We start from the raw sequence: 22,694 nt of genomic DNA, 5'->3' as shown, positions 1-22,694 counted from the left end.
AAGCGCTATATGAATGCAGATCATTTCATTTCATTTTCTTTTGTTAGTGACAGGATTTGTCAATGTTGTGTGGGCCTTCAGTCCAAATGCCCTTAAACGGCGAGACAGATCCTAACCATGCTCAGTCCTGAACTGGCGAGCAATTCCAGCTGCAGTTTGGAAACGATTAACCATTGACATCCTCCGCAGTGACCTGTCCTCTCTTGCATTTGTTTTCCCTGCACAACCAGGCCTTTCGGGCGACTTAAATAAGTCTGTAGTTTTGTAAAAACTCAATATTCTTGAAATCACAGATTTGAAATGATCAACTTGTCTTGCTATGGCTGACTGAGTTATCCCTTTTGTCTTCATGTGGACAACCTGCTGCCGAAGGCTTTCAGTCAATTTAGAACGGCCCACCATCCTGCATAGTCAGTGAAACTTGCAGTTAAAGTGCCAGTTGAATAGGGGAGTAAAAGATAATCGAGGTGGGATTTCTGGTGGCGCCATGTGGTAGAAGGTAGCAAGAAAAGTAGCTCTGGCAAAAACCTTGAAAAACTCACAAAATAAATATTAGGAAAACGACAGAAAGGGGATAATTTGTAATTTGTATCAAAGAAAAACACTTCAATAAAATATGGTCAAGAAGGGGAGACTTGTCGAGGAAACTGGCGCAAAGGAGAAACAGACCGAGGGAGCAGAGGGGACGGCGCCGGCCAGCGGCGGACACGACTCAGCCATACTCCAAGAGATACGTAAATTAAGGCAAGAGCATGCCTTAATCAGCGATATTATGAAATGAGCAATAGAGCCAGTTGGTTATTAGCCTTTCAACTTAAAAAAGCCCAAACAGATTATTTCAATGATAAAACATCCTATTTCTCAACAATTTTTAGCAAAACCCAAAGGTATTGCAGAAGCGTTTGCAGATTATTATAAAGATTTATACAATGATTCAGAAAATGATTTGGATAATAGCACGGCACGAAACCTTTTGGAAAAAAACTACATTTACCAACTTTATCAGGAGTTGATACATTAGAAATTATTCGCGCTATTACACAACAGGAAATACAGGATACAATAAAACCTTAAAAATAAATAAATTACCAGGAACGGATGGATTCGGGGTGTTCTAAAAAAGCTTTTTAAGGGCACTCTTTTTTTTTATATAGATTTTTTTTCTCACACACAATTTGACAGAAGGTTGGGTCAACAATCATATAGCAACACGAACCAAAAATATATACAATTGACATTCCCAAAAAACAGTCCCCTTGCCTGACTCCTCTTTAAAGATCAGACAAGTCTGAACATTGACCATTTCTTAAGCCTAGGTTTAGGATTTTTATAGATTACTTTCACCCACTCTACAAATTTTTGAGGGAAGCCAAAAGCTAAAAGTGTTTGATGTATAAAGCTCAATTTCACCCTATCAAAAGCTTTTTGGGCATCCAAGCTCAGTATTATTGAGGGTTGGTCCTTTTGTTTAGCGCTCGAAATTATGTTTAATATCCTCCTGATATTGTTTGCACCCTGTCTTCCCGGAATAAACCCTGTTTGATCTGTTTTAATTAATCCCGCTATAAATTTCTGCATTCTTTTTGCCATTAAGCTTGTAAGAATTTTTAAATCGTTACACAGTAAACAAACTGGTCAGTAGCTTTCAAACAGCATTGGATCTTTTCCTTCTTTATGCAGGACTGCTATAAAAAAGTTCATCTAATTTGCCTCTTGTTGTTTTTAATACCTGCAATCTGGATTCATTTGGCGTTCTTTTATGATCTGCTTCTAGTTCCTTAATCTTATCCTCCAATTCTTTTTGATTATTTAATCTAGCTCGTTTTCAGTCGAGAAGATATTTAAACCTTTTCCCCCTTATTACAGCCTACATCCCTCCCTCCCATAATATTGATGGAGAAACCTCCCTGTTGCCATTGATTTGAAAATATTCCTTTATGCACTGATTTATTTCCTGTTGTACAATTTTATCTGAGAGGAGAGATACATTCATCACCCAATACCTAAAATGTGGTTAATTGTGCAAAATTAATTTTAAAGTAATTGGAGCATGGTCACTTATAGTAATATTTTTTATACCACACTCCACTACTGTGTGCATATCTCATCTCATTAGCTGCACCGCTTATCCTCAGTAGGGTCGCGGGGGTGCTGGAGCCCATCCCAGCAATCATCGGGCAGTGGGTGTGCCCGCTCAATGCGAATGTCCATCTGCCCCGTTGTTGAAATGTTCAATTTGATGAAGCCTGCTATGAAGCCGATTCTATTGTTCCTCTAGGCACCCTCCGGAATGCCATGTGTTCTAATGTTGTTGCGTCTTGATCTTTACTCCAAATCCTCATACTTCGTCGCTAGTTTGGTGGTTTGCTGAATCAGGAAGGTAGTGGAGCGCTCCAATCACGCAGTTCGATCTTCCGTGTTTGCGTTTAGCTTTTCCATGCGCTCCACTTTTTGCTCCAGCAACACAGGCCTTTCCAGAAGCTCTTTGATACTTTTCTCAAGTCTTGCCATGATAATCTAGTTCTCACTGGCTGTTTCAGCATGCGCCAGTTTCCTGGACAAGTCTCCCCTTCTTGACCATATTTTATTGAAGTGTTTTTCTTTTATCTCATCTCATCTCATTAGCCGTACCGCTTATCCTCATTCGGGTCGCGGGGGGCTGGAGCCCATCCCAGCCATCTCCAGGCAGTGGGCAGGGGACACCCTGAACTGGTTGCCAGCCAATCGCAGGGCACACAGGGACAGACAACTCATTCGCTCATTCACACCTAGGGACAATTTGGACCGGCCAATTCACCTGAAATGCATGTTTTTTTTGGAATGTGGGAAGAAACCGGAGTGCCCGGAGGAAACCCACGCAAGCACGGGGAGAACATACAAACTCCGCACAGGAAGTCTGGAGCTGGATTTGAACCCACGACAGGTTCCCATGACATGAACTGTGCCGCACAAGCCAACCACTGCGCTGCCGTGCTGCCCTGTTTTTCTTTTATATAAATTACAAATTATCCCCTTTCTGTCGTTTTCCTAATAGGCATTACGTTAGTTTGTAATGGTTTTTGCCAGAGCTACTTTTCTTGCTGCCTTCTACCAAATGGCGCCACCGGAAGTCGATCTTAAGGCCACTCTTGTTTGCAGTAGGCATAGAACCACTTGCGGAATCGATAAGACGAAATGAGCAAATAAGGGGAATATTATATGAGGGAGAAGAAGAGCATAAGATATCACTGTTTGCAGATGACTTGTTGGTAATGCTGAAATAGCCCTCTTTATCAATACCACCACTGTTGGAGAACCTTAAAATATATGGAGAAGTTGGGTGTTTGAGAGAAAATCAGTAGCAATGATGATGTCGGTAAAATGTCCAACAGAGGTGATAGAAAGATTTGATTTCAAATGGACAAATGAAGGTTTTAAATATTTGGGGCAGACTATTACACCACATTCCACACAGCAGTTTGATGCAAATTATGGAAAATTGATGAAGGAAATAAAGAAGGATTTGGAAAGATGGGAGATTCTGCCCTTAAGCCTTATCAGAAGGATAGAAACAATTAGAATAAACATATTACCAAGACTATTATTTCTCTTTCAAGCTCTTCCTATTCTGATCCCGGCATCCACATTTAAAGTGTTAAATAAATTGATTCAAAAATTACTTTGGCAAAATAGGAAACCTAGAATTAAATACAAAACTCTTTTAGCTTCCAAAGAAAAAGGGGGCTTGGACCTACCCAATATTAGAAATTATTATTGGGCAGCTCAAATTAGATCTCTTATTCTATGGATTACTAGAGACAAAGATACAATATGGGTGGACATGGATCAGCGGTCTTGTACAAATGTGCCTGAGGAATCCTTACCATTCATACAAGTAGTGATGTGGAAGGAGTTAAAACTCCATAATTAATGGATTAAGGGAATTATTAAAACATGGTCAAGAATACCAAAAAAAAATTTACATTCACGTTGGGCTACAAAAATAGCGAAAAACACAGATTTTAAACCTGGGGTTATGGATGTAGGATTTGAAGAATGGGCCCAAAAAGGATTGATGTTGGTTACCCAAGTGTTAGAAGAACAGCTCTTGAAATCCTTTGAACAACTTCAACAAGAATTTGACCTACCTAGAAATGTTTTTTAAAAATATTTGCAACTAAGGCATTACCTCAAGAAACATGATGATAGGGGAATGAGGAATTATAGATATCATACTCAAAAGGACAATTAATAAAGTGGGTTATCCCAAAATTGTATAAAGCTATGCAAATGGATATCAGTAATAATGAGATGGAGGTTAAGGAAAAATGGGATCAAGAAACTAATGTGATAAAAGACGACGACTGGGAGAACACTTTGAAAGAGGGACACAAAATAACCAGCAGTCCGACATGGAGGGAGTTAGAATGGAAAGTAAAAATGTGTTACCTCTATTCACCCTCTTTTACTTGAAAATATAAGACTACATCAAATTTATGTTGGCGTAACTGTGGGAGGGTCGGAGATTTCACACATATTTTCTGGAATTGCCCTGTGATATTAATTTCTGGAGAACTATTCAGACAGAGATAAAATTAATTATTGGTTGGGAGTTGCGGTTGGACACAGTGACCTATGTATTGGGGATTTTGTCAGAAGAATTATTTACTGGTCAACATAAATATGTACTAAGGGTTATGCTTCTGGTAGCAAAGAAAATTATCACAGTTTCCTGGCTGAAACCACAACCTCCTGACATAAAACAATGGGGAGACAAATTAAAGCAAATGTACATTATGGGAAAAAAATACTGCAAGACTTCAACTGAAGCTGGATCAATTTGAGAAAAGATGGAAGCTTATCACACAATTTTTATTTTATGTCTAAACACCTCACCTTTTATTTTATTCTCATTTTTTGTTGTGGTTTCTTCTGTTATCTATGGGAATGTCAATTGTATATATTTTTTGTCCGTGTTGCTGTATAATGGGTGACCTAACCCTCTGTCAAATTGTGTGTGAGAAATAAAAAGTTTAGAAAAAAAAAAGATAATCAAGGGAATTAGCACTATGTGCTGGATTAGCACCATTGAGTGAGAGGCACCTAAAAGTGTTCTTTAATTTTGATCAGTGCATTGTTGGTAAAATACAGGTTTTTTTGTTGAAATGCCTTAACCGTTTTGTGAAAAAGTGTTGCAGTAGCATGATATTGACATAACAAAATGCCCTTCAACTGTTGAGCAGTGAAGATCACAATATTTCAAAATTATTTAATTGTTTGTTCTCTAATATTGATCTCCATTGTACATGAAATGAATAAATTAGGCAATTTCAACTCACTATTTCCACAGATGAAGGCTGCCCGAGCCGCCAGCTGTCAGGAAGATTTCTCGGTTCTGAGGTAAATGTCTCACCTGCCAGATGGTTGATTTATGAGCCTTGAAAAAAAAAGTCATGTAATTAATGAGAGTCAACTTAAATCATGGGTCTAAAACTGATTTTAGCTTGAAGGCCACATGGTAGGAACAAAAATCCTCACCGGAGCTGTACTAGTACCAAAAATTCCGGACTATAAGCCGCTACTTTTTCCCCAAATGTTCAGCCCTGCGGCTTATTCAGTGAAGCGGCCAATTTATGTAATTTTTCTAACGGCCACCAGCGGCGTTGGAGTATAAAAGGTAAGATTAAGACCAGTGGAATATGTGCTCCAAGAAAAACTGCAACGTCTAAGTTTATGCATACATGTCTGTAAAGGAAAGGTACGTTCCGATAATGAGGAAGACGACCTTGGTGGTGATAGTTATGAGGAGGAAGTTGATCTACCGTGAATTTCACAATTACGGGATGCTTTCTTTTGACAGACACGTTTGATGCATTGCGAGCGTGATCCTACTAGCGTGTTGGTAACTTTCAAAGGAACGGTTTGGGATGAAAGTTATATTATTATTATTAAAGCTTTGAAAACTCTCTCGGTGTCACACCTAGGGACAATTTGGACCGGCCAAACCACCTGAAATGCATGTCTTTGGAATGTGGGAGGAAACCGGAGTGCCCGGAGGAAACCCACGCAAGCACAGGGAGAACATACAAACTCCGCACAGTAAGGCCGGGAGCTGGATTTGAACCCACGCAGTAGGTTCACACGACCTCAGAACTGTAACGCGCACGCGCCAACCACTGCGCCGCCGTGCTGCCCAGAGAGAAAAATATATAAAGATAAAAAAGAGATAGATAAGTAGGAAAGAGATAGCCAGAAAGAGACAGGGAGTGAAAAGAGAGAAAAAAAGTAGAAAGTAACACAGCTCCAGTTGCTTTGCAAGTGGCGCCTGGCTATATCAAAATCAAGTGAACATATTTCAGACTGCAGCTGATTTTTCAGTTATGCTTCTTTGGGTGTAGTTCCACGGGCCAAATTGAAAACCTTGGCGGACCTGATCTGGCCCGCGGGCCACATGTTTGACACTAGTGACTCATAGCGTTAATACCCTTATGATCTGTTTTATTGACTGCGGCCTGTGCTACCTTTTCGGAAACAGAAGCAAAACCCTTAGTTGGGTGCTGTGTACGCAGGTCAAAAACGTGAAACTTCCCCTCCAATGAGGTAGCCACCATCTTGTTCATGTTGATGTCCTTCCTGTCGAACTCCACGCAGCATACCTGTTGGACAAATATGGAGAGTTGTAAGTAGGGCTGCAATGTTTAATCGGCGCTGTCGACAAAAATCAATTATAGAAATTTTCGCCTGGGTACGGCGTCTAAAAAGACTAACGTATTTTCATGACCTTAAGGCACACATAAAATTCTCTGATTTTTTTCAAGAAAGTATACCTTTAATGGAGATTTTAAAAAAGCTGTTCCGGTCAGAAACAGAGGACGGGAATTTCGACGGTTTTGTTAGTTATAGATTACCGATAAAAAAAAAATGTGAGCACAGGACTATGTTTTGCACCAGCTCTTTTTTCTTCAATTTTTTTTTTTGTCCGTGTGTTTTACTTTGTAAGCAATACTCAAATAAGCCACAACCAAACTCGGCTTTGTTTCTGTTGTATTTTTTATATGCACACTATGTTATTGTTGCGTTATTGTGAGGCGGCCGAAGCAGAGGGCACCCACGCCCTATCATATGGCGCGCCCTGTGTGATGTTAAATACAAAAATAGAACCAGCTACAGCAAGCATGTCCAAAGGCCGAATCGGGGGCCAGTTACAGCCTGTGATAATTTTTTTATTGGCACTGCGGCCTCTGTCACCAATAGAGAAATTTGTCTTTAACAAAATTATGTGATTTCTTAGAAAAAAAAAGATCAATTGATCAAAGTGGCGCAGAATGGGCTAAATCATGTTCTCACCTGAAGCACTGACGCATATTAATAATGTATTGGCAGTCCCTTACCCAGGGTTTATACACCTTTTTCATGGCAAAATTCAAGCATTTTCAAGACCAATTTTCAACTTTCAGTACCTTCAAAGGAAGCAATCCAGCGCTGATCAAAAGAAAGTATTTTTGTAGACCTTGATAACTATAATAGAGTTGCTATCTTGCTGCTAAGGACATACTTTTTTCTATTTTGAGCCGTTTCTATATACGATCATTTTGTGTCTATGTGCTGCTGAACTAACATGAATTCTGTCATTCTGCTTCAACAATACACTCGTACCTTCAATACCTCACAATAACTAACACACTTGGAAAGGGCTCTATACGTGATGGGTAATAATTGAGTTTAATACGAAGGACCAAAGAAAAAAGTACTGTATGTATAAAAAGCAGAAATATTAGCAGATCTGGACTCATTTTAATTATCTTGATTGCTCCAAAGCAGAGTGCATTCAATCTAGACTGATCTTTTGCTTTTTGTCTTATTTATTTTAAATATTATTGTTTGCATTTTTTTCATGGATCTGTGTTTAAATTGGTGAAAAAAGTATTGTAAATACTGTAGTTTTTTTTCCATAATTTATTTGAAGCACTAAAGAGTTCATATTTTTAATTTTTTATTTATAGTTTTGCATCTTCAAGCATTGTGTGTTGTTGTGACTTGAAATCTTCGGTGTTGCAAAAAGCTGAATCGTCTTGTATTTTGTTGGGGGTGTTGTTGTGAGGGTCAAACAGAGTTCCCGAATGTTTGATCTTACATTACACAGTCCAGCGTTCCTCCGAATCGCTCAGTCCACAATTGAAGGGATTTGGGAGTACAGTCAATAAGCATGCCCGATTAAAGTCGCCGTCGACGATAAAGCTCCGTTGGGGCATTCAGCAGCGGGCAGGAGATATAGCGCTATGCTAACGTTAGCACCTGGCGAAACTGTTAGCGGTGGAAAGTATACAGCAAACACAAAGACCACAGTTAACTCTCCCGGTACATAGCTAGAACTCCATATCGAGTGAGCATTGTGTATCAATGGTTCCGCTATTATTATAGCGCGTAGTCTCCAACCCCTGTTTTTACCGGAGTCTTCGTCTCGTTCGAGCCGGTGATGTAATGCGGCGTCGGGAAAGCCAAGACTCCGTGATGGCAAAAAAAAAAGTCCTCCAATTCCGGACGTTGTTGGTGGCGATCCGCAGCTCAAATCACTCATTGTGGACGGATGGATCTGGCGTTGGTTGAACATGCTTGGGAGCGCTGGTCTGTGTGGTCGCCTTCTTAGCTTAGCTCAGCCTTTTCTCCGTCGTTGTCATTGTCGGCAGGCGGCAAATCTTCCAGGGAGATCCGGTGGTCTCTGTATATCCCTCGGGATGTAGTGGATATTATTGTAAGTACGAAGGGAGTCGAAGGGAAAATAAGAGGGATCAGGGGACACTGAAAAACAAAAGACGAACTGGAGCTCGAGCCGCAGCGTCTAGTAGACGCGCCGCCATCTTGAAAGTAATACCATACAGCAATACACCATACAGCCTCTGCTACTGAGTAGGAAACTGACAGAGATGGGAGTTAGCTCACACCTTGTAGAATGGATTACGGACTACCTGACAGGCAGACCCCAGTATGTGAAACAGGGGGGCTGTACATCGGACACTGTTGTAGCAGCACAGGATCTCCGCAGGGGACCGTGCTCTCTTTGTTCCTATTCACTCTGTATACATCGGACTTTAAGTACTCGTGCAATGTATCAGAAATGGCCAGGAGGAGGAGTACAGGAAATTGATTCAGGACTTTATCCGATGGAGCGACGCAAACCACCTGTACCTGAACACCACCAAGACCAGGGAGATGGTGGTGGACTTCAGGAGAACCAGAACTCACCCGGTTCCTGTAACCATCAAAGGAGAATGTGTAGAATTTGTCCAGACCTACAAATACCTGGGTGTGCAGCTGGACAACAAACTGGACTGGACTGCCAACACAGAAGCTCTATGTATGAAAGGTCAAAGCCGACTTTACGTCCTCAGAAGGCTGGCCTCCTTCAAAATCTGCAAAAAGCTCCTGAAAATGTTCTATGAGACAGTTGTGGCAAGCGCCCTCTTCTATGCGGCAGCGTGTTGGGGAAGCAGCGTCAAGAAGAAGGATGCCTCTCGTCTCAATAAACTGGCTAGGAAAGTAAGCTCTGTTGTGGGCAAAGAGCTGGACAGCCTAACAACAGTAGCTGAGAGACGGGCACTGGAAAAGCTGCGGTCAATCATGGACAATCCATCGCATCCACTACACAGCATTATCTCCAGACAGAAGAGCAGTTTCAGCGACGACTGCTGTCACTGTCTTGTACTACGGACAGACTGAAGAGATCTTTTCTTCCTCATGCCATGAGGCTCTTTAACTCTACCCGGCAGAGTAAAAGCCCACATTAAACCACCCCACCTACATTGCAAATTACCGAATTTCATTGCAATATGTATTCTGTGTAGCACTATTTAGATATTCTATATAACACGCTACAGTGGGCATTTGCACGTCACACTGGGTATTTGTATATTGTATTCTTTTTGCTTTATTATTGTATTGTTCTCAGCTCAGGGATGCTGCTGGAAATGTGAATTTCCCTACGGGGATGAATAAAGTATCTATCTATCTATCTAAAGTTTCTTTTTATCTCTCTTCCACTCTGTCCCTCATTTCTTATCTCCCTCTCTTTATTTCTTCTATCTTTGTCTGTCTATTTCTTCTCTCATTGTCTCACTTTTTTCTCTTACTGTCTTTTTCTCTCTTTCTTTTCCCCCCTCTCTATTCCCATCAGTCTTTCTGTATTTCTGTCTCTCTTCCTCAAAATTTCTGACTTTTTCTCTCTTCCCTGCACTCCCCTGGACCTCTTTCTCTCCTTCTCATTAGTGTACTAGTCCATTCTGCCCCAGTGAGTTTTTTTCCTACAGTGTGACGCCCAAGCTTAAATGAGTTTGACACTCCTGCCGTAGCGTATCTAGCAATCTGAAAGTTATTGCGTTACCGGAGGCTGAACAGAGTTGTCCCCCCGAAACCTCACTTTCCCTCATTTGAATGCTGTCAGTGTTCCCATCTGGCATGATGTTTGGATTTCTACTCTACGCGGAAGAACATAGAAACCGAGCAGGCGCAAGTGGATTGAAGATGAATGGTTTGCGAGTGGAGGAAACTGAAAAACAAACTCTGACAAGTTTTTATGCGTCTGTTTTACTTGATCAACACTTGGGTGAACCACAACCAAACTCCATTTTGCTACCGTATTGTAGTTTTAACCCTTGTGGCGTGCAGGTACCAATTATGAACATTTTCATGCTTTTGTATTTTCAATCAAAGAGAAAGTGTTGAAAAGTAAGGGGTACACAAATGTTTGGGAGATGTCATGAAGGAACCAGTGTTAAATGCAGCAGCAATACTCCTAACAAGATTCAGAACCTCCTGGACTACAGAGGAAAAAATCTTAAACGCGTATGTATAAATGGCTAATATAAATTTAATATTACTATCATTTAATATTGGGTAATGGTTCAGTAATAAGATAAGGGGATGGTGTATTTGTAACCTGTGCAGTTCTGTGAGACATCTTGTGCTTATGGGCTATTCAAATAAATATGACTTGACTAATCTTGATAAACCACAGTGTGGCAATATAGTTAAAGGTAACTTAAGGTCAAACATCAGCAACTTGACAGCGTATACAGTAGAAGAGTTTGAATAATGTGCAGACCTAATTATTTTGAAAATAATGTATCTTGCCACAGGCCTTGACTATGTCAGAAAACACTTGGACAAAGACTTTGATGGTGTACCAGCACAAAAGCAGCCAGTCTGATGAAGAAAACATATTTGCATCCATGAAGACAGGAAGACAACTTCTTTGCATCCATGAAGACAGTAAGATGGGAGCCTTGCTGGTCATTGTCATGTACGGTAATTGATTGTGCCTGCGCGGCAGACGCGTTATTACGGTACACAGGGAGACCGCGTGGGATCTGGAGATGTTTGTAAACTAGCAAAGACGCTATATCGTGTTCTGTAAATAAACAAGTTCATATTGGGTTTAAAGAGGACTCCGTCCATCTTTTACATGGTGTCAGAAGTCTGAAAGGATCCAGATAAGGAGACAAGTCATAATGGCCAAGTTTAATCCTCCATCGAACTTTGCTTTCGAGAAACCGCCAGAATGGCCGGACTGGAGGCAGCGTTTCGAGCGCTACAGAATCGCTACGAAACTAAACAAAGACGTTGGACAAGTTCAAGTAAGCTGCTTGATATACGCAATGGGAAGCGAGGCAGAGAATATGTTCAAGTCTTTTGTTTTTGCTAATGACGGTGAAGAGGATAATTATGACGTTGTGCTGAAGCAGTTTGATGATTACTTCGTTCCGCGGAGGAATATCATCCACGAACGCGCGTGTTTTCATCAGCGTTTCCAGAAGCCTGGGGAGAGGGCAGAAAGCTTCATAAGGGCTTTATATGAACTATCAGAACATTGTGATTTCGGCACGAGCCGTGAGGAAAACATCCGAGACCGGATAGTTATAGGAATATTGGACAAGGAAGTGTCGCGTAAGCTTCAGTTGATGGAAGGCCTGACATTGACTCAGACTGTGCAAGTAGTTCGACAGGCGGAAGAGATTACTGCGCACGTCAACATGCAAGGAGAAGCAGTAGGGACGGTGCATGAAGTTACAAGGCAGAGCTACAGATACCCAAAGTCTAAACCACAAGGTGGGGAGAAAGACAGAAAATGGGGAAATGTGGAAAAACACAGCATAACAAAGATGAAAACTGCCCTGCTAAGAAATCTACCTGCCATATCTGTCACAAAGCCGGGCACTGGGCTGGAGTGTGCAGGAACAAAAAGCAAGTGAATGAGATTAGTGAGTGGGCAGAACAGTCAGGACAACCCGAGCAGTCAGCATACTTCCTGGGTGCTGTGTCACATGTAAAAATGTAAAAGAACAGTGGTCAGTTGAGCTCCGGCTAAATAAAAAGCCAATAACGTTCAAAATCGACACAGGGGCAGATGTGAATGTAGTCAGCGAGGCGACGTACAACACATACACTACAGAAAGTGTGTTGGAGCCACCAGACATTCCACTGGACGGCCCAGGTGGAGAGCTAAAATGTCTAGGGAGGTTCCAGGCCACAGTAACCTACAAAGGAAAATCACATCCACTAACAGCTTATGTAGTAGAGGGGATCACTAATGATCTCTTAAGTCGCTCAATGTCAGTGAAAATGAATCTTGTGAGGAGAATAGACGAAATCAGTTTGAACATTCAGCAACACGCAGACTATGGGACATTGAAAACAGAGCCAGTGAGAATACAGCTTAAAGACAATGCCCAGCCGTATGCTGTACATACTGCACGCCGGGTACCACTCCCGATGCTCCAGAAGGTAAAAGAAGAGCTAAAGAGAATGGAGAGTAATGGCATCATTGAGCCCGTGACACAACCTACTGAGTGGTGTGCACCTATGGTCCCTGTCTCAAAGAAGACCACAGACAAAGCTCGCATATGCGTTGATCTCAAAAGACTGAATGAATCTGTCAAAAGGGAGCGATACATCCTACCTACTGTGGATGAGATAACAGCCAAGCTAAGTGGAGCAACTGTTTTTTCATCACTCGATGCAGCCAGCGGGTTTTGGCAAATTTCACTGCATCCAGACAGCATCAAGCTCACAACCTTTATAACTCCATTTGGTCGGTACAGCTTCATACGTTTGCCATTTGGAATTACTAGTGCACCTGAAATCTTCCAGAGGAAGATGATGGAGACTCTACAAGGGTTGGAAGGTGTAGAGGTCTTTATGGACGATATTTTGGTCTACGGGAGCAATATGGAGCAACACAACAGACGTCTCAACAAAGTGATGCATCGTATTCAGTCAGCTGGACTTAAACTGAATAAGGAGAAGTGCTCCATTAGGCAAAGCCAACTAAAGTTCCTGGGGCATCTCATCGACAAGTCAGGGATTCGACCTGATCCTGAGAAGGTTGCAGCAATTCGGAAAATGCCACCTCCAGTAAATGTCACTGAGCTAAAGCGAATCCTGGGAATGGTGACTTTCCTTGGCAGGTACATTCCCAACCTCTCCACTGTGGGGCAGCCGCTCCATGAGTTGCTGAAGGACAAGAATAACTGGATGTGGGGACATTCTCAACAGACAGCCTTCGAAAACATAAAGGAATTACTGACTACTGCACCGGTGCTGGCCTACTATGATGTCACCAAACCCACGGCAGTGTCAGCAGATGCTAGCAGTTTTGGACTGGGGGGTGTGCGGTTACAACTTCATGGAGAACACTGGAAACCAGTGGCATACTGCTCCAGACGACTATCTGATGCAGAAACACGTTATGCCCAGATAGAAAAGGAGGGTCTGGCAGGTGTGTGGGCATGTGAAAAGTTTGACAGATACCTAAATGGCCTTGAACGTTTCAGGTTCGTGACAGATCACAAGGCGTTGGTACCCCTTATCAACAATCAGAGCTTGGAAAATGTTCCTCTCAGATGTCAGCGTCTACTGATGAGGCTCATGAGATTCAGCGCGGTAGACGAGTATGCACCAGGTAAAACTCTTGTGGTAGCAGACACACTGTCACGAAGCCCACTGACATGTAGTGAAGGGGATGTGGAAGTGGTCGGCGGCGCCCTCTGTTGGCTGCGGCTGCATCGGCTCGCTACAACGGGTCAGGTGCAATCGACATTTCGTTCTGTGTACATTGTTACACAGAATGACAATACAAGGAAATTATTATTATTATTATTATACACACAGTGATGTAGCCTGCTATGTAGCCTCAGTAGTCGGGGGAATACCAGCTTCACCAAAGAGACTTGAAAACATTAAAAACGTTACTGCAACTGACACAGAGTTACAGCTTGTCAGTAAGCTTATCAGGTCAGGGTGGCCTGAACACATAAGTAGTGTCCCTTTGGATGCGAGGGAGTTTACCAAAGTGAAGTCAGAGCTCTCCGTTGAAGGCGGCCTAGTCTTAAGAGGGTGCAGGATTGTCGTGCCACGTTCTATGAGAGCCGAAATTCTGGAGAAGCTACACCAGGGGCACCAAGGCCTGATCAAATGTAGAGAGAGAGGCAAAACATCAGTGAGGTGGCCAGGGCTGTCCAAGCAGTTAAAGGACACAGTGATGTCATGCCAAGTGTGTTTGGAAATGAGAAGGAAACAACAAAAGGAACCTCTTATCTCCACACCACTACCTGATCGACCTTGGCAAAGAATTGCACTGGACCTGTGCGAACACAACCACCACAACTACCTGATAATATCAGACTACTACTCTCGATTCCTGGAAATACTGCACCTGTCCTCAACCACTAGTTCACACATAATTGAGAATCTTAAAACAGTGTTCGCTAGATTTGGGGTTGTTGACCAGGCAGTTAGCGATAACGGTCCACAATTTGCGAGTGCAGAGTTTCAGAATTTTGCAAAGGAGCTGGATTTTGAACATATAACATCCAGTCCTTATCATCCTCAAGGCAATGGACATGCCGAAAGAGCAGTACAGGTTGCTAAGAAAATCCTGAATCAAAAAGATCCATTGCTAGCCCTGATGATCTACAGATCCACTCCATGTTCCACCACGGGCTAAAGCCCCGGTGAACTGCTAATGGGAAGGAGGATCAGGACGACAGTTCCAACCTTGGAGAAGAATCTCCTGCCCAGATGGCCCAGCAGGAAAACGGTAAAAGTGAACGACGCCAAGCAGAAAGCAGTGCAAGCTCATTACTTCAACCGCCGTCACGGAGACAGACTCCTACCTGCTCTACAACCAGGAACAACGGTCTACACCAGGCTGGATCAAGAAAAATCATGGTCTAGACCAGCTGTGGTCTCAGGAGAGGCTGCTACAAGTAGATCCTACAATATCACCACCCAAGACGGTGCTGTTCTACAGCGGAATCGTCGTCATCTCCTGACATCGTCAGCTATATGCCGCACTCAAGCATCGTCTACAGAAAGTGATGAAGTGCAGTTACAGTCTACCATTCAAGAAGAGACTGTCCCTGCAGTCCAGGCTACAGGTCCATCCGACACACCTCCACCAAGACAGAATCTGACAAGGTCTGGAAGGGTGTGTAAACCTGTTAACAGACTTGACCTGTGAATGAGTTAAAATTCATTACGGCCTTTGGGGAGAGGGGTTAAGTAATGGAAGAGACAACACACACAGGGGACTAATTGTTCTTGTACGGATGATAATGCTGTGAAAAAAAAAAAAAAAGAAAAGAAAACATTGTCCCAGAAATGTGAGTTGTGACCAAATGTTATGATTGATATGACATATTGTTTGCACATTGGATTGTAGTTGCAATTACTGCTTTGAATCCAAAACAGTGACTTGAATGCCAATTTCATTTACGGTGTGCAATTGACCGTTGATTGTTTGATTTATGTTAATAATTTTCCCTGTGGTAAGATAATGTCAGATCTACCGATTATTGTTTTAGACAGCCTTGTGAGATGCTGCTATTTGTTTCTTTCAAAGAAAAAAAAAAGGGGGGGGAGATGTCATGTACGGTAATTGATTGTGCCTGCGCGGCAGACGCGTTATTACGGTACACAGGGAGACCGCGTGGGATCTGGAGATGTTTGTAAACTAGCAAAGACGCTATATCGTGTTCTGTAAATAAACAAGTTCATATTGGGTTTAAAGAGGACTCCGTCCATCTTTTACAGTCATGGGCTCCTGGGACAAAGGGAACAAAGAAGGCCCAGCATCCATGGCCCTGGCTCCTCAGCCAGGACGCCTGCCAAAACCCATCCGTGTTTCTCTATTTCCCTCTACATCAGCTGAAAAAGCCCAATGGATTCAAAAAAATGGATAGAAAGATTTTCCTAGGGTGGAGTTAGGCGCCATGTGGTCTGCTTTGTTGGACGTTGCTTTTTGAAATTCATTTGTTTTGCTCCCAGACTCCACTAGATAAATAAACAGACTTCAAAAAATATTCTCAATATGGTAGTTGCCTTCTCCCCTTCTGATTCACACCTTTCTCGGCCAATAGCAGACTTTTTTTTCATGGTCCACAGCCAGCATTAGCCTATACAGGCCTGTTTGATAAAACGGATGTTGCCTCCAATAGGTCCGACTATCAGCCAGCGCTAACCTAATCGAGTGATGATTTACACATTGGTTAGCCAATGAAGATAAAAGCATAATTTTATGCCATTTTCCAGGGGTGTATTCAAATCAGAGCCAAAAAATAATGAGCGCAAGTATATCCATGATTTTTTTTTTTTTTTTACACACCATTATTACGTGTAAGTGTGTGCAATCATGGATTGTATGCTAAGAGAAGTCAAACATTCACAAGTCTTTTAAATGTCCAAAAACTGAATAAAGTAAAATACACAGCTAAGAAACCCATGCTACACTCATCTGCAGGCATTATGATGCAAAAATAAATTCAGGCAAGAATAAAAACCTACTATTTCTGTTCCAACTCTGAACACTCAATGTTAGCAGTTTGGGACAAAATTTCAGATCATTACTTTTCAAAAAAGACCAAATAAATCCATTATCTCCAAATGGTTCAAGAACAGGATTTTAGGCTAATTGTACAGGAACATTAATGTGTTAACACTGGGCTTAATGATCACTACTTTCATTTTTGCCACAGAATTCCTCCACCGCAACTCCCTCACTAACACCGCAATTTCCTTTACTTTTCTTTTGGTTCAATTTTCCTTGCCACGTAAATAAATCGTAGTTTGTTAGATACAAACCACGTGCATTATTTATTTGTGTGTCTATATATTTCTTTTTAACTGATCAATCATTATCGTTACCAATGATCTGCAAAATAGATCATTTAAAACTAAAATAAAATATGTTGTGAGGATTGCTTCCTTCTTGTTACGAGACCAAAAGACGCTCTTTCGGGAACTAACACCCGCTTAGCACCACCTAAGTAGATTAAAGCAATTTTGTCTGTATCAAACAACTCCTATCAGAAATTCAACGTGTGGTGTCCTCACCCCATTTTTAATGTTGGTCTCCCAGCGAAGTGACATGTTCCGCAGATCGAACAGCTTGATGTCGCCGTTATCGTAGCCGGCGCACACACAGCGGTCCTGATCGTTGAAGGCGTGCCCTGTGTGGATAAGTGCCTTGAAGGTGCCTGATCATTTTCACAAGTCATTACTGCATGAGGAAAATGCATTCCACCATGGTCACATAAACTATAAACTGAAGCTACATATTGTTATATTTTTGTGTATTTTTAAAGAAATCTTCCAATGTATTTCTTGGTAAAACATCTGCAAACAACCAAATTATCCGCACTATAAGGATTATAAGGCGCTTCTCCATAGAAAAGTGTTTTGTGATATTTTATTCCTATATAAAGTGCACAAGAACTGAAACTACAGTAACGGCTAGAGTTGCACAAAGAATTATAAGTACTATACTGTATTTGTGAATTGATTGATTGATCAGTCAGGATATATCACTGATCACTCTAGCATAGGAATCAAAACTGGATCACGGCAGAGAGCACAGACAACTACGGATACGAGCGACACACGTAAAAGGTATTAGGTTTAATGTCATCATTACTTTTTTTAGTCTTGCTGCCTAATTGTAGATGTCATTATTGGGTTGGGCCTCGAGAATATTTTCAAACAATAAACCGGTCCATTGTGCAAAAAAAGTATGGGGACCACTAATTATATACAAAGATGTGGGAAGTAACTTGGTTGTTCTGAACTGAAAGAAGAGAAAAGCATTGTAGGAAGTAATTTGATTGTCCTAAAATATGTAAACTCATTGCTGCATGTAATAAAAACATTTGTCACTCACAATGCTTAGTTGTAGCAGAGAGAAAATGAAACATTTCATACTGTTTTTTTTTGTTTTTTTTTAATACTTTCAGTTTTCTCATTTCTCCAATAAGAGGGTCTCAAGGCCCTGGGGACAATTGCGGGCCCCAGGATGAAAATTTGAGGCCCCACCCTAATATGAAAGTTAAAGGGACAGTGGGTGGTATTTTCCCACTAGGTGTCGCTGTATTTGTCATGCCACCGAAAACAAGTGCTAAATGCACAACGGAAGGAGATAAAATATGCATACACAAAGTGACCTAAACACACGGTAATACTTTTGATAAGAAGAGAAATAAAAAAAATCAAAAGGTAAGTAAAAAAAGGAGAACAAATATAAAGAAAATTTAAAAAAAGGAATAAGACAAAAAGCAAAACCCAAGAAAAAAAAATGAAAGATTACAAAAAGAAAAATACAAAATAAAAAGGAAAAAAAGATAAATTTGCTTTTTTTGTCATTTTTCTCTTTGATTTCTTTATATACTTTCATCTTCTTTTTCCCCCATTTTCCTTTCTTTTCTTTCATTCCCCTGCCCTTCTTTTTATTCCCGTTTTCCTATTTTGCCTCTTTTTCTTATTTCTTCTTCCCTATTTTTAACTCTTTTTTTTTAAAAAAAGGCGTTTTCCCTTCTTTTTTTATCTTTGAGAAAGGCTGGGGGAAATTGAAAGAAAAGGGTGCTTTTTACTCACTTTCAGTCTCCTTAGTTTGTAGTCTTCCTTGGACTCATTGGTCGCACTACACATCAAAGAGACATCTGATGGACCAATAAATAACACTGTCCCTTTAAAATCAGCGGAGTGTTTTAATCAGCACTGTTTTTTGTGCAAAACCTCATTTGGTCCAACCTCACCCTCATTCCAGCTTCGGCATCCGTGACCTCTACTATAACAGATCTGGTACTGTGAATAAAAACAGTATTATAATGAGATAAAACCTAATGCAATTAATGTGTTATATGTATCTGTAGCTGTCTAGTGGATAGGATCAGGTGCCATTTCCGCCACAATCCGGTTTGATTCCTGTTGCACTCAATGTTATGCAATTGCATACATACAAACATCAAAGGCGCCATCGCGAGCGGGAGCCTTTCCAGCAGCTCCGTGTTATTTTGCTCTTTTTGTGATTTATTGTTTTTATTGTTTGCTTCTGTGTTCGGTGTTTTCATCCATTTGACAACTACACTTTTGGATTACTTTCTATCCTATGGATATGGGTTTTATCGCACAAAAATGCATTTATTCGAGGAACTCCTTGCCCTGAAGAATTCTCGTGCCGGCATGATTCCCGATTTACCTGACGAGGCGAAGGGGCCCTATCGTGGCTGAAGAGCCGGAGCTAAGGTGAAGGCTAAGCGGCTAGCGGCGATATAAGCATTCTGTACCGTCCGTAATCATAGGAAATGTGAACTCTCTACCAAATAAGACCGACGAACTGGCTCTGCTGGTGAAAAACATCAAAGAGTATAGGGAGTGCAGTTTGCTGAGTTTTACGGAAACGTGGCTCACGTCTAGCATCACGGACGCTAGCGTGGAGCTACCCAGCTTCAGCGCAGTTAGGGCAGACAGATACACAAAAGCCTGCGGGAAATGGAGAGGTGGCGGACTCGCTATCTACGTGAACATGAGGTGGTGTAACCCTGATGTAAACACAAAGATTTCCATCTGCTGCAGGGACGTTGAACTTTTGGCCGTAAGTTTGCGTCCCTATTACTTGCCAAGAGAGTTTGGACACGCCATTGTTGTCATTCTTTACATGCCACCGCGCGCTGTCGCAGAAGTAGCGTGTGACATCATCCACTCCGCTGTTGCTCAACTACAAACACAGCACCCCGAGGCCATCCTGTTAATCTCTGGGGACTTCAATCACGTGACACTGGATACAACACTGCCTGCTTTCTTCCAGTATGTGGACTATTGACCTGCCGTATGCAAACATTAAGGGGGAAAGAAGATCACAACGTCATTCGGCTTCAAACTCATTATAAACCAAAAGTGAGGAGGCTACCAACAACCACACGCTCATTCAGGAAATGGTCTACTGAGGCAGAGCAGGCTCCGAGAGACTGCTTTGGATGTACGGACTGGGATGTCCTTCAAAGGTTCAGCAGTGGGGACATTGAGGCGGTGACAAACTGCACTACTCACTACATCGACGTCTGTATGGACAATATTGTTCCTGTAATAACTGTACGCTGCTATGCCAACAAGCCCTGGATCACGAGCGACATCAAGTGCCTTTTGAAACAAAAGAAGAGGGCCTTTAAAGACGACGATCAGGAGTCCAGCTCCAGGAAGTGAAGGAGCAGTACAGGAGCAAGTTGGGAAAAAAAGCTGCAGAATAACAGCATAAAGGAGGTGTGGGAAGGGATGAAGACCATCACCAGCTGCAGCACTAGAGAAGGTAGGAGTGGAGGATGCTATAGTCTAAATTCTCCACTGATCCCTCTCTCACCTGGACAGAGGCTGGGGTGCTGTGAAGATTACTTTTTTGGACTTCTCCAGTGCCTTCAACACCATACAGCCTCTGCTACTTACATCCCACGACACTGCGATCGTGGGATGTACCAGAAGTGGGCAAGAGGAGGAGCACAGGAAATTGATCCAAGACTTTGTCCAATCAAGCGACACTAACCACCTGCACCTGAACACCATCAAGACCAGGGAGATGGTGGTGGACTTCAGGAGAACTAAACCTCACCCGGAACCTGTAACTATCTAAGGAGAATGTGTAGTTTGTCCAGACATACAAATACCTGGGTGTGCAGCTGGACTGGACTGCCAACACAGAAGCTCTGTGCAGGAAAGGACAAAGCCGACTATACTTTCTCAGAAGGCTGGCGTCCTTCAACATCTGCAAAAAACTCCTGCAAATGTTCTCTTAGACTGTTGTGACTAGCTCCCTCTTCTATGCGGCAGTGTGTTGGGGAGGCAGCGCTAAGAAGAAGGATGCCTCTCGTCTTAATAAAATGGTGGGGAAGGCGGGCTCTGTTGTGGGCACAGAGCTGGACAGCCTGACGACTATAGCTGAGAGACGGGCACTGGAAAAGCTGCGGTCAATCATGGACAATCCATCGCATCAACTCACACCTTATAGAATGGATTACTGACTACCTGACAGGCAGACCCCAGTATGTGAAACAGGGGGGCTGTACATCGGACACTGTGGTTAGCAGCACAGGATCTCCGCAGGGGACGTGCTCTCTCCGTTCCTATTCACTCTATATACATCGGACTTTAAGTACAACTCTGAGTCCTGCCATGTGCAAAAGTTTGCCGACGACACTGCGATCGTGGGATGTATCAGAAATGGGCAGGAGGAGGAGTACAGGAAATTGATTCAGGACTTAGTCCGATGGAGCGATGCAAACCACCTGCACCTGAACACCACCAAGACCAGGGAGATGGTGGTGGACTTCAGGAGAACCAGAACTCACCTGGTTCCTGTAACCATCAAAGGAGAATGTGTAGAATTTGTCCAGACCTACAAATACCTGGGTGTGCAGCTGGACAACAAACTGGACTGGACTGCCAACACAGAAGCTCTATGTAGGAAAGGGCAAAGCCGACTTTACTTCCTCAGAAGGCTGGCCTCCTTCAAAATCTGCAAAAAGCTCCTGAAAATATTCTATGAGACAGTAGTGGCAAGCGCCCTCTTCTATGCGACAGCTTGTTGGGGAGGCAGCGTCAAGAAGAAGGATGCCTCTCGTCTCAATAAACTGGCTAGGAAAGCGAGCTCTGTTGTGGGCAAAGAGCTGGACAGCCTAACAACAGTAGCTGAGAGACGGGCACTGGAAAAGCTGCAGTCAATCATGGACAATCCATCGCATCCACTACACAGCATTATCTCCAGACAGAAGAGCAGTTTCAGCGACAGACTGCTGTCACTGTCTTGTACTACGGACAGACTGAAGAGATATTTTCTTCCTCATGCCATGAGGCTCTTTAACTCTACCCGGCAGCGGCACTTTGGTATAACTGACCTATTTATTTTCCACTATTCATCAATTAACTAAAATATGAATGTGAACATCATGTGAAAAAGGCCTTTAGCCATTTTGACTTCAGCTTTTTACTACAAGAATTAACCAGAATCAACCATTCTTCATCAACTATAAACTACAATAAAAAAAAAGTAAAATGGTCAGTTACTATACCCTTCATCACTGATATCTTGTTGCAGAAAATATTAAAACTTGAAATAACAGCAGCAATGCAGAAGGCCCGCGCGCGCACACACACGCTTCTTTAAAATATTCGCCATCAGTAAATGGTTTTCCCTGCTTTGCTATTCAGTGAGCAATTTGTTAGATAGCTTCAGTGGTTGTGTTTTTAGCAGCGACAAAGGTTTTTAGGGTCTGTTTGTTTGCTACCGGGACACAGCGCATTTTAATGTCTTCACCTTGAATTCATGTTCAATTTTCGTCTCGTAATTACGTTTAACACTTGATGCGCGTGGTACAACGCTCTCGGGCCATAATTCACAAAGA

At 42.2% G+C, this 22,694-nt stretch overlaps 1 protein-coding gene across 4 annotated transcripts in view; it reads right to left on the bottom strand.

The window, feature by feature from the left end:
• Positions 1–22,694, bottom strand: part of dnaaf10 (dynein axonemal assembly factor 10) — a 38,738-nt gene that overhangs the window by 2,899 nt on the left and 13,145 nt on the right. For all 4 annotated transcript variants that reach the window (XM_088351748.1, XM_088351747.1, XM_088351749.1 and 1 more), the window contains 3 exons: positions 17,365–17,480; positions 6,501–6,635; positions 5,319–5,416 (listed from right to left, as the gene is read on the bottom strand). In XM_088351748.1, coding sequence (XP_088207874.1) covers positions 5,319–5,416; positions 6,501–6,635; positions 17,365–17,480 — 349 coding nt within the window. The remainder of the gene's footprint in view (positions 1–5,318; positions 5,417–6,500; positions 6,636–17,364; positions 17,481–22,694) is intronic.

This window comes from Urocampus carinirostris, chromosome 13 (assembly GCF_059441175.1).
Source record: "Urocampus carinirostris isolate Australia breed hairy pipefish chromosome 13, RoL_Ucar_1.0, whole genome shotgun sequence".
NCBI classification, from domain to species: Eukaryota; Metazoa; Chordata; class Actinopteri; order Syngnathiformes; family Syngnathidae; genus Urocampus; species Urocampus carinirostris.
Note: the sequence above shows the minus strand (reverse complement) of the source record. Positions and strands in the feature narration are given on the sequence as shown.